We start from the raw sequence: 12,042 nt of genomic DNA, 5'->3' as shown, positions 1-12,042 counted from the left end.
TGCCCAAAGCCACACGGCGGACAAGTGGCGGAGCCGGGAGTAGAACCCACGACCTCCGACTCCCCAGTCTGGGCTCTTGCCACTAAGCCACGCTGCTTCTCTAAGCGGAGCATAATTTATCTATAGATGCGAGCAAATCTGAAGAAGCTACAGTGGGATCTCCAGTCTTGAAGCACGGTGTGGTGGCTAGAGCCCGGGCCTGGGAGTCAGAAGGTCATGGGTTCTAATCCCGGCTCCACCCCTTGCCTGCTGTGTGACTTGGGGCAAGTCACTTCACTTCTCTGGGCCTCAATTCTCTCATCTGTAAAATAGGGATTAAGACCGTCAGCCCCACATGGGACGGGGGTCCAACCTGATTTGCTTGTATCCACCCCAACGCTTAATTCAGTGCCCGATACGTAGTAAGCGCTTAACAAATACCATAATTATTCTTATCACGATTATGACTAAGGAGGCGATGAGTTGAAAACGAGCAGAGGGCGACCCTTCTTAACCAGGTGAAATCCACTCCCGCCATTGTCAGTGTAAATTGAAATCATCGGGCATGAACTTTCCACAGTCACCCCAGTCCCTCAATGGTATTTACTGAGCGCTTCCCGTGTGCACAAAACTGTACTAAGCGTTTGGGAAAGTACGATACAACAGAGTTGACAGACACTTTCCCTGCCCACGACGAGCTTACCGTCTAGAGGGGGAGAAAGACATATATATATAATATTTAATCATATATTAAATAATTCTCCTCTCGTCTAGCGTACTCCCCGCTTGGCCTCGTTCTTGCTTCCCGGCCGTATGGCAAAAGACGGTCGCCTGTCTAATAATAATAGTAACTGTGGGGTGTGTTAAACACTCGTTATACGCCAAGCCCTCGCTGAGCACAAGGCGATCAAATCAGACACACCCTGTATCATATAGGCCTTAAAGTCAAGTATTTCATCCCCATTTTACAGATGAGGAGACTGAAGCCCAGAGAAGTTAAATGACTCCCCACCCCAACTTTGAGACTGTAAACTCGTTGTGGGGAGGGGCTGTGTCTGTTTATTATACTGCCCTCTCCCAAACGCTTAGTGCAGTCCTCTGCACACCCAAAGCGCTCAATAAATTCGACTGAGTGAATGATTTTGCCTGAGGTCACGCAGCAAGAAGGAGTTGCTATTGTTCTTGTCTGTCCGTCTCCCCCGATTAGACCGTAAGCCCGTCAAAGGGCAGGGACTGTCTCTATCTGTTACCGATTTGTATATTCCAAGCGCTTAGTACAATGCTCTGCACATAGTAAGCTCTCAGTAAATGAATGAATGAATGAGTGCAGCCCAGTGGAACACACGCAGGCCTGCCAATTGCCTGATGGGTGACCTTGGGCTAGTCACTTCACTTCTCTGTGCCCCGGTTCCCTCACCTGTAAAATGGGAATGAAATATCTGTTCTCCCTCCTACTTGGCCTTGTGAGCCCCGTGTGGGACAGGGACTGCACCCAACCTGATTAATTTGTACCTAGCACTTAGGAACCCGACCCTCTGCGTCAAGCACTGTCCTAAACGCTGGGGTGGTGACAAGCAAGTCGGGTTGGACATGATCCCTCTCCCACTCGGGGCTCACAGTCTTCATTCCCTTGGACAGATGAGGTAAACTGAGGCCCAGAGAAGTGAAGTGAATTGCCCAAGGTCACCCAGCAGACGAGTGGCAGAGCCGGGATTAGAACCCGCATCCTTCTGACTCCCCAGCCCGGGCTCTAGCCGCTAGTCCTCTAGGCTGTAAGTTTGCGGTGGGCAGGAAACGTGTCTGTTTATTGTACTCTCCCAAGCGCTTAGTACAGTGCTCTGCACGCAGTAAGCGCTCAGTAAATAGGATTGAATGAATAGGCCGAGGTCAGGCCCTGAGCAGGTGATCGATAAGTACCACTGATTGTTTGATGGGTGGGTGGGTTGATTGAATAAATAGGTCCCTCCTGATGCAGCGTGGAGGAGTGGGTAGAGCACGGGTCTGGGGGTCAGAAGGTTGTGGGTTCTATTGTTGCTTCTGCCCTGCGTCAGCTGTGTGGCCTTGGGCAAGTCACTTCACTCTGCCTCAGTTTCTCATCTGTAAAACGGGGATGGAGACTGTGAGCCCCAGGTGGGACCGAGACTGTGTCCAACCCGATTTGCTGGTATCCACCCCTCTGCTGAGTCCGGTGCCTGACACACAGTAAGCGCTTAAATACCATGAAATATTAAAAAAAAAATTATTTGTGTAAGCGAGATGCCTTCGATCTAACCTGGGCACCCCTGGAAACGGTGCAGAGAGAGGAGGGTTAGATTGAAGGCTTTGTGAGGGCGGGGATCACGTCAGGTCTCTCTACGGCACGCGGCCCAACTGCTGTATTCTGCTCAACGTTGTGCACCTTTCTTTTTTGTGGTATTCGTTAAGCGCTTGCTACTGTACTAAGCAGCGTGGCTTAGTGGAGAGAGCCCAGTCCTGGGAGTCAGAAGGATATGGGTTCTAATCCTAGCTCTGCCACTTGTCTGCGGTGTGACCTTGGGTGAGTCACTTCACTTCTCTGGGTCACCTGAGTTACCTCGACAGTAAAATCAGGATGAACACTGTGAGCCCCATGCAGGACAGAAACTGTGCCTGTGCCCAACCAGATTTGCTTATAATGAATCCTAGTGCTTAATACGGTGCCTGGCACATAATAATAATGATTATGGTATTGGTTAAGCGCTTACTATGTGCCAGGCATTGTGCTGGGGTGGATACAAGTAAACATAGTAAGTGCTTAAGAAATGCCACAATCATTATTATTATTAGACTGGTGCTTGGCACATAGTAAGCGCTTAACTACCATAATTATTATTATTACTCCCCAGGATGGGTGACCGCCACGCTTTCTGAGGGCACTGGCTGACCAGTGCCAGGGTGCTTAGGGTGCAGTGCTCTCCCAGGCGTTTAGCTGTGTGACTTTGGGCAAGTCACTTAACTTCTCTGTGCCTCAGCGACCTCCTCTGTAAAATGGGGATTAAAGACTGTGAGCCCCACGTCGGACAACCTGATCACCTTGTATCCCCCCCAGCCCTTAGAACAGTGCTTTGCACATAGCAAGCACTTAACGAATGCCATCATTATTATTATTGTATCTACCCAGCGCTTAGAACAGGGCTCGGCACATTCATTCATTCAATAGTATCTATTGGGCACTTACTATGTGCCGAGCCCTGTACTAAGCGCTTGGAATGGACAAATGGGTAACAGATAGAGACAGTCCCTGCCCTAATCGGGGGAGACGGACAGACAAGAACAAAAACAATAGCAGTAAATAGAATCAAGGGGATGAACATCTCATTCAAACAATAGCAACCAGAATCAAGTTCTATCAATAGAATCACATAGTAGGTGCTTAACAAATACCAAATTATTATTATTATTACAGTGCTCTGAATGTAGTAAGCGCTCCGCAAATATCACTGAATGAATGAATGAACGAATGAATGAATGAATGGATGGACGAATGATTGAATGAATGAAGGAACGAATGAATGAATGGGCGGGACGGAGGGGCTTCGGGCAGAAGTTCCGGGAAGATGATGTTGCCGGCGATTGGTCCGATCCCGGGTGACGTCACCAGGGGGCGGGGCAGAGCCACCACCCGGGCGGATCCCTCCAGCGCCCCCCTGTGAGGAGAGGAAGAACGCCTCCACCCTCTACGGCGCATGCGCCCGCCCCGAGGCCGGGGTGCGTTCGCCCCTCCTGCGCATGCCCAGCGGGGACGGGTGGCCATTTTGAAGCCTGGCCGAGGAAGGATAGGCTCGGCGTGATGGGGGTTGCCCCTCTTAGGAGGGTTGTACCGAATCCTCCGATGAGAAGGGTAGCGTTTGGACCCCTCGCGAGGGACCTGTCGTAGTGGAAGGGGGGGGGCGCCGCCATGTTTACTCTTGGCAACCTGGGGTGGGGAACGGAACTGAGGCCGACGCCTCGCCCGTCGCCATGTTTACTCCTGGCAACTGAGTATGGGGGGGGGGCCCGCTGAGTGAGGCCGGGAAAGGAAGATGACGGCGGGAAGGTCGCTGTCGTCTCCGGCGGTGGCTCTTTCAAGAGAACTAGGTGACTTGGGTCTCGGCGGCGAGAATAAGGGCGGGCCCGGCGAGCGTTCCCGTAGTAAAGATGGCGGCGCCCGGCGCTTGCCCGCCGGGGGAGGAAGCCACTTCCGGCGGGCGTGCGGGCCCGCAACTAAGATGGCGGACGAGGCAACGCGGCGGGCGGTGTCGGAGATCCCCGTGCTGAGGACCAACGGCGGCCCCCGCGACCAGGAGCTCTGGGTCCAGCGGCTCAAGGAGGAGTATCAAGCGCTCATCCGGGTCGGTGCCTCCTCCTGACCGTTCGCCACATTCGCATCAGCAGCATCGTGGTAAAAGGATGGCGTTTGCGAGGCGCTTACTGGGTGCCGAGCACGGCTCTAAGCGCTGGGGACATACGGGGTCGTCGGGTTGACCCGCTTGGGGCTCCCAGTCTCCAGCCCCATTTCATTAATGCAGTACTTTATAACGATGACGGGACGTGGGAAGCGCGGACTCTGTGCCAAGCACTGTGCTAAGCGCCGGGGGGGAGGCAAGGTCACCAGGTTGTCCCCAGTCCCGCTTAATGATGGCATTTGGGAAGCGCTTACTGTGTGCAGAGCACTGTGCTAATTGCTGGGGGGGGATACAGGGTCATGAGGTTGACCCACCTGGGGCTCCCAGGCTTCATCCCCATTTTCCAGAGGAGGGAACTGAGGCCCAGAGAAGGGAAGCGACTCGCCCAAAGTCACACAGCGGCCAAGTGGCGGAGGCGGGATTAGAACCCACCACCTCGGACTCCCAAGCCCGGGATCTTTCCGCTAAGCCACGTAAGCGCTTATTGGGTGCCAAGCCCTGGGGTAGATGCGAGGTAGGCAGGTTGGACCCAGTCCCTCGTCCCACATAATGATGGTATCTGTGAAGCTCTTACTATGTGCTGAGCACTGTTCTAAGCGCTGGGGGGGGGGATAGAAGGTCATCAGACTGTCCCCCGTGGGGCTCACAGTCTTCCCATTTTCCAGGTGAGGTCACTGAGGCCCAGAGATGGGAAGCGACTTGCCCAGAGTCATACGGCTGACGATTAATAATCATAATAACAATGTTGGTATTTGTTAAGCACTTACTACGTGCCAAGCACTGTTCTAAACGCTGGGGGGGATACAAGGTCGTCAGGTTGACCCACGTGGGGCTCCCCGTCTTCATCCCCATTTGACGGATGAGGTCACTGAGGCCCAGAGAAGCGAAGTGACTTGCCCACAGTCGCACAGCTGACTAGTGGCGGAGCCGGGATTCGAACCCATGGCCTCTGACTCCCAAGCCCGGGCTCTTTCCACTGAGCCACGCTGCTGCCAATAGGCTCCGGGTGGGTGCCGCTTCCGGGCCCCCCATTGATGATGATCATCGTACTAATAGTAAGGACCGTGGTACTCGTTAAGCACTTACCTTGTTCATTCAGTCGTATTTATTGAGCACTTACTGTGTGCAGAGCACTGGACTAAGCGCTCGGAATGGGCAATTCGGCATCAGAGAGAGACCATCCCTGCCCAACGACGGGCTCACAGTCTAAAAGGGGGAGACAGACAGCAAAACAAGTTGTCAGGCACTTGATCAAAATAGATCGATAGCATCGTAGATATAGACCCGTCATTAAAATAAATAGAATAATAAATAATATGGACAAATAGGCACCAGGGCTGTGGGGAAGGGAAAGGGGAAGAGCAGAGGGAGGGAGTCGGGGGAATGAGGAGGAGCGGCGGGAAAGGGAGGGCTCAGTCTGGGAAGGCCTCCTGGAGGAGGTGAGCTCTCAGTATGCGGCAGGCACTGTATTGAGCGCCGCCGTGGCTACTAGCGGATCGGACACCGTCCCTGTCCCACGGGTTCACAGCCTCAATCCCCGTTTTCCGGATGAGGAGGGAACCGAGGCCCAGAGAAGCGAGGTGACTTGCCCGGGGTCACACAGCAGACAAGTGGCGGAGCGGGGATTAGAACCCGGGTCCCTCTGACTCCCAGGCCCGGGTTCTCGCAGCTACGTCATCAGTTTGGCTTCACCCCTTTGCTCCGAGACTTTGGGGGGCAGGAAAGGGGGTGGGGGGGAGGCAGACTTCAGATAGGGAATGGGGGGGGGAGGCTCAACTGCCCGGCTTAGAGGGGCCCTCTGGGCCCGAAGGTACCTCAGTCAGCGGGCAATCGTGTCTGCTTTTTGCGGTGTCGTCCTCTCCCAAGCGCTTAGTACAGGGCTTTGCACAGAGCGAGCGCCCAATAAATAGGAATGAAGTCTTTCTCGCCCTTGGCTGAGGGCCGCGCCCTGAAGGGTTGGGAGGGAGGCAGTCCGGAGCAGTGGCCAGAGCACGGGCCTCCGCCACTTGACTGCCGGGTGACCTCGGGCAAGTCACTTTTCCGGGCCTCAGTTATCTCATCTGGAAAGTGGGGGTGGAGACTCTCAGCCCCACGTGGGACGGGGACGGTATCCACCCCGATTTGCTTACATCCACCCCAGCGCTTAGAACAGTGCCTGGCGTAGAGGAAGCGCCTAACAAATGCCGGAGTTATTAGGGGGTGCCAGTGAAGACGCCTCCCGTTCCCTGACCTCCTCTCCCCCGCCCCGACATGGAAGGGGATCCCCCTAGGTGCCCCCCACCCCCCCGGTGCCTCTCTTCCCTCCTCTCATCCTGGCTTAATGGCAAGAGCCCGGGTTTGGGAGTCAGAGGTGGTGGGTTCTAATCCCACCGCCGCCCCTTATCAGCTGTGTGACCGGTGGGCAAGCCGCTTCACTTCTCTGGGCCTCAGTTCCCTCATCTGTCAAATGGGGATGAAGACTGTGAGCCCCACAGGGGGACAACTTCATTACCCGGTATTCCCCCCCCGCAGCGCTCAGGACAGCGCTCGGCACATTAAGTGCTTAACAGATACCGTCGTTATTATCTTCACCCACTGCCTTCCGCGTCACCCGACTCGCTCCCTTTCTTCATCCCCCGTCCCAGCCCCACACCGCTTACGTGCGTCTCCGGCATTTATTTTATTCGTATTAATATCTGTCCCCCCCCTCGGGACCGAAGGCTCGCTGTGGGCGGGGGATGTGTCTCCCTATTGTCGTCCTCTCCCAAACGCTTAGTACAGTGCTCTGCCTAGAGGAAGCGCTCAATAAACAGGATTGTCCGACTGACCGTTTCCCCCCGACCCCCGGACGTGGCGTGGGGGGATCCCGGGGAGAACGGGGGGAGCTGGACTCTGCCCCAACCCCCTTGGGTGACCCTCCCTATGAGAAGCAGCCGGACCTCATAGAAAGAGCCCGGGCGTGAGCGTCAGAGGACGTGGGTTCTAATCCCGACTCCGCCGCGTGTCTGCCGGGTGACCTTGGGCGAGCCACTCCACTTCTCTGGGCCTCGGTTCCCTCATCTGAGAGACGGGGATGAAGACCGTGAGCTCCACGTGGGACGCGGACCCTGTCCAACCGGATTAGCTTGTATCTTCCCCGGTGCTTAGAACGGTCCTTGGCACATAGTAAGCACTTAGCGAGTACCACAAGATTGTTGTTAATAATATCATATATAATCAGATGGTATATTAATATAACAATGTGTTGCTTGTTCATTATTAGTAATTAATAGTAAAGTAAGGCTCAGCCCCCGGTGATCCAGGGAACCGACGGATTGTCCGTGCCGCCGCCCGGGGTCCAACGGGGAAATCCAGGATTCCCACCCCATCCCCGCCCACCCCCAACTCCTCCAAACGCAAAATCACCCCATTCTCCATTCCTTTCCTTTCCGAGGGACCGGCCCCCCCCCGTCCTTGGTGTGAGCGGCGGGTCTCTGCGGTATTTTTTAGACGGGGAGGAGGAGGAGGGACTCGTTGAGGGCAGGGATCGTGTCCCTTCATTGTTCTGTCGTCCCCTCCCAAGCCGTCAGTCCAGGGCTCTGCACACGGGAAGCGCTCAGGAAAGACGGTGGGATCGACCGAGTCGAAACGACGACGGTCTCCGTCAGGCGCGTCCCGCGTGCCAGGCCCAGGTGGGACACAGGCGGTTGGGGTTGGACGCAGTCCCCGTCCCCCGCGGGGCTCGCGGGGCTCGCTCCCCGTTTTCCAGATGAGGTCCGCTGAGGCCCAGAGGAGTTGAGCGAGTTGCCCGAGGTCGCACAGCAGAGGAGTGGGGGAGCCGGGATCAGATCGCCGGGCCGGGAGGGACCCCGGCCGGCCCGACACCCGCTCAGTTACCCGCTCTGTCTCATCCCTCCCCCAGTACGTGGAGAACAACAAGAACGCCGATAACGACTGGTTCCGGCTGGAGTCCAACAAGGAGGGGACCCGGTAGGTGGGGCCAGAGCCCGGGCTTGGGAGTCCGAGGTCATGGGTTCGAATCCCGGCTCTGCCGCTGGGCAGCCGGGTGACTGCGGGCAAGTCACTTCACGTCTCTGGGCCTCAGTGACCTCATCTGGAAAATGGGGATGAAGACTGGGAGCCTCACGTGGCACCACCTGATGACCCTGTCCCCAGCGCTTAGAACAGTGCTCTGCATATAGTAAGCGCCTAACAAATACCAACATTATTATTATTGCTGAGCGCTTGGGGGAATGCGATATAACAGACGAGCTCCCGCCCGCGACGAGCTGACAGTCTAGAGGGGCCTCAGTTTCCTCAATCTCTGTTCTCCCCCGCAGCTTAGCCTGTGAACCCTATGCGAGGCAGAGGCTGGTTCCGACACGATTACCTTGGCTCTGCTCCGGCGCTTAGAACAGCGCTTCGCGCACAGTAAGCGCTTAAATATCCCAATTCCTAGTACAATTCGCTTGTATCCGCCCCAGCGTTCGGTCCAGTGCCTGGCACACAGTAAGCACAAAGACCATCGTGGTTATTGTTAACAAATACCCCGGTTATTGGTACAGTTTGCTTGTAGCCAACCCGACGCTGATCACAGCGCCCGACGCACGGTACGTGCGTATCGAAGGCCGTTCGTACGGCGCTCGACAGAGGTAGTGCTCAATAGGTTCCGTCGACGGATCGCGACCAGGCTGAGGTCATTCTCTCCCTCTGTTGTAGTTGGTTTGGGAAATGCTGGTTCATCCACGACCTGCTCAAGTACGAGTTTGACCTGGAGTTTGATGTGAGTGTGAAGGTGGGGGCGGGGGGGTGGGGGACCTGGAGGGGCTCCTCGGGGTGGGGGGCGTGGATGGAAGATGCTGGGGGTTGGGGCCGAGGGGGGCGGCGGGGTGCCTTGGGGAGCAGGTGTGAGATCAGTCGAGGGAGAAGGACCCGTGTGTGTGTGTTTGGGGGGCGGGGGGTGAGGTAGGGAGGGGCGTCGACCGTCCCCTCTCCCCTCCAGATCCCCGTGACGTACCCCGGGACCGCCCCCGAGATCGCCATCCCCGAGCTGGACGGGAAGACGGCCAAGATGTACAGGTTGGGATTCACCATTCGGGCGGTTTGGGGTCGGACCCCGTCCCTCCCGTCCCCCTACCACGGGGAGGGGCCTCCGCGGGCCGGGGGTCCGGACCACGACCGAGAGGTGCCGCCGCATCCCTCCGCCCGGCCCCCCAGGGTGGGGCGGCTCTTCTCTAAGGCCACCCGACAGGCGTCCGGGTGGTTGTCCGGCCCCCCCCCCCTCCAGCCCACACACGGAGACCCGCGCGGGCGTAGCGGCGGGAGGAGCCTGAGACCCCGTCCGCCTCCCGTAGGGGCGGAAAGATCTGCCTGACGGACCACTTCAAGCCCCTGTGGGCCCGGAACGTGCCCAAGTTCGGCCTGGCCCACCTCATGGCTCTGGGGGTGAGTCGGAGAGCGGGCGGGGTGGAGGCCGCGGACCCCGGGGAGGAAGGGGTCTGCCGGGATGGGGTCCCCTGGAGGGGAGGGTCAGTCTCGTCGACGGTCACGGACGGGGAGCGTGTCCGCTAATGCCGCCGGAGTGTCCTCTCCCGGCGCTTAATAGAGTGCTCTGCCCACGTAAGCGCTCACTGGATACCGGCGGTTGACTGAGCGTCCCCTCCTCCACCTCCCCACGAAGCGGCGTGGCTCAGTGGCAAGAGCCCGGGCTGGGGAGTCCGAGGTCGTGGGTTCTCATCCCGGCTCGGCCGCCTGCCGGCTGCGTGACCTGGGGCACGTCGCTTCGCTGGGCCTCGGTTCCCTCATCTGGAAAATGGGGATGAAGACCGGGGAGCCCCATGTGGGACCACCTGATCACCTTGCATCCCCCCCCCCCCCCGCCGCCCAGCGCTCAGAACAGCGCTTTGCACGTAGTAAGGGCGTAACAGATACCACTCTGATTATCGTTAGTTGGGTCCGTGGCTGGCGGTGGAAATCCCCGACTTAATCCAGAAGGGGCTGATCCAGCACAAGGAGAAGTGAGGCGGCCAGTCGGTGCTCCTGCCGCCCGGGAGGGGCGCGAAGGGAACGGTAAGGGGGTGACGCCCCGGCCGGCCGCCCTCCCTCCCCGCCCCCCGGGGGACTGGCCGAGCGCACCCCTCGGGCTGCCCGGACTCCTTCTCCCGGCGGCTGCCGGCTTTATTCCCCCCTCTCCCCCGCAGGTGTCCGCCCCGGTCCCGGAGGCCGGGAGGGTCCCCCGCCTGGGGGACGACGAGAAGAGGGGGGACCCCCTTCCTCCCCGTCCCCACGGGCTCCCCAGGATGTGCCTACGAAGACGCCTCTGCCCTCTCCCCTCCCGCCCCCGGCCCCCAAATAAACGCTTCCGCCCTGCTGCCCCCTGGGTTCCTGAGTCTCTGGGGGGCGGGATGGAAAGGGGGGCAGGAGTGGGGGGCTTCCTTCTCTCCGGGCCGGCCGAGTCTCTGGGTTAGAGGCAGCGTGGCGGATAGACCCCCGGCCTGGGAGTCAGAAGGTCACCGGTTCTAGTCCCGGCCCCGCCACTGGTCTGGCGATGATGATGGTATTTGTTAAGCGCTCACTGTGGGCCGAGCACTGTTCTCAGCGCTGGGGGGGGGGGATGCGGGATAAGCAGGGTGTCCCGCGTGGGGCTGACCGTCTTCATCCCCGTTCTCCGGATGAGGTGACTGAGGCACAGAGAAGTTAAATGGCTTGCTCCGGGTCACGCAGCAGACAAGAGGCGGAGGCGGGATCAGAACCCACGACCTCTGACTCCCAAGCCCGCGCGCGCTCCAGTAAGCCTCGCTGCCGCTTCTACTGTGTGGACCTGGGCACTTCTCCGTGCCTCGGTTCCTTCTGGAAAACGGGGCTTGAGCCCGTGAGGCCCACGTGGGACGGGGGCCGCGTCCAAGCCCGTGTGCTAGTCTCGTCCCCAGCGCTCAGTCCAGTGACCGGCACACGGTAAGCGCTTAACCGATGATTATCATTAGGTCGAGCCGACAGAGAAAAGGGCCCTACCTCCCGTCTCTCGCACCTTACCCGCCGACCGGGACCTGGGAAGTGGAAGGATATTTTGTTTTCTTCCTCACCTCGCCCTCCCCGACGAACCGAGGGCCTCTCTCTCCTCCCCTTCCAGCCCCGCTGCCATCCTCGCCACCCTCGACCCTGGCGCCGTGCCCCCGCGCGACACTGAACTTCCCCTCTGCCCCTTTCCCCCTTCTCTCTCTCCTCCGGAAGAAGCCACAGCCCCCTCAACTGTCCTTCCCATCTCCCTCGTGCCCTTAATCCCAGAGCGGGGAAAAGAACCGGCGCGGCGGGAAGAGGAGTGGGGGCCCAGTGGATAGAGCCCGGGCCTGGGACTCAGGAGGCCACGCTCTTTTCGGTTACCCGGCCTGTGACCTTGGACGTGTCACTGAACAGAGTAAGCAGCCTTAACAGAAATACCATTTGGAAGGACACCCCCACAGAAAACCGCCCCGGGCCTCAGTTTCTTCCCTTTTAAAAATGGGCCCAAGCTACCGCGAGTCCCGGGTGAAGCGGCGGGGCTTGGGGGGGGATGGAATTTGGGCCCGGGAGTCAGAAGGACCTGGGTTCTAATCCCTACCCCGCCTCAAGTCCGCTGTGCGACCTGGGGCAGGTCATTTCGCCTCTGTGGGCCTGAGTCACCTCGTCGGTTCGTTCAGTCGTATTTATCGAGCGCTTCCTCCGT

General features: G+C 58.4%; 1 protein-coding gene across 1 annotated transcript; it reads left to right on the top strand.

Moving 5' to 3' along the window:
• The first annotated feature begins 3,758 nt into the window (after positions 1-3,758).
• On the top strand, positions 3,759-10,713 carry UFC1 (ubiquitin-fold modifier conjugating enzyme 1). The gene is made up of 7 exons (XM_029055164.2): positions 3,759-4,328; positions 8,263-8,330; positions 9,060-9,123; positions 9,343-9,419; positions 9,695-9,785; positions 10,290-10,409; positions 10,541-10,713. Exons 1-6 carry the CDS (start codon positions 4,020-4,022, stop codon positions 10,359-10,361), a joined length of 681 nt encoding a protein of 226 aa, XP_028910997.1. The 5' UTR covers positions 3,759-4,019; the 3' UTR covers positions 10,362-10,409; positions 10,541-10,713.
• The last annotated feature ends 1,329 nt before the right edge of the window (positions 10,714-12,042 follow it).

This window comes from Ornithorhynchus anatinus, chromosome X5 (genome assembly GCF_004115215.2).
Source record: "Ornithorhynchus anatinus isolate Pmale09 chromosome X5, mOrnAna1.pri.v4, whole genome shotgun sequence".
NCBI lineage: Eukaryota > Metazoa > Chordata > Mammalia > Monotremata > Ornithorhynchidae > Ornithorhynchus > Ornithorhynchus anatinus.
Note: the sequence above shows the minus strand (reverse complement) of the source record. Positions and strands in the feature narration are given on the sequence as shown.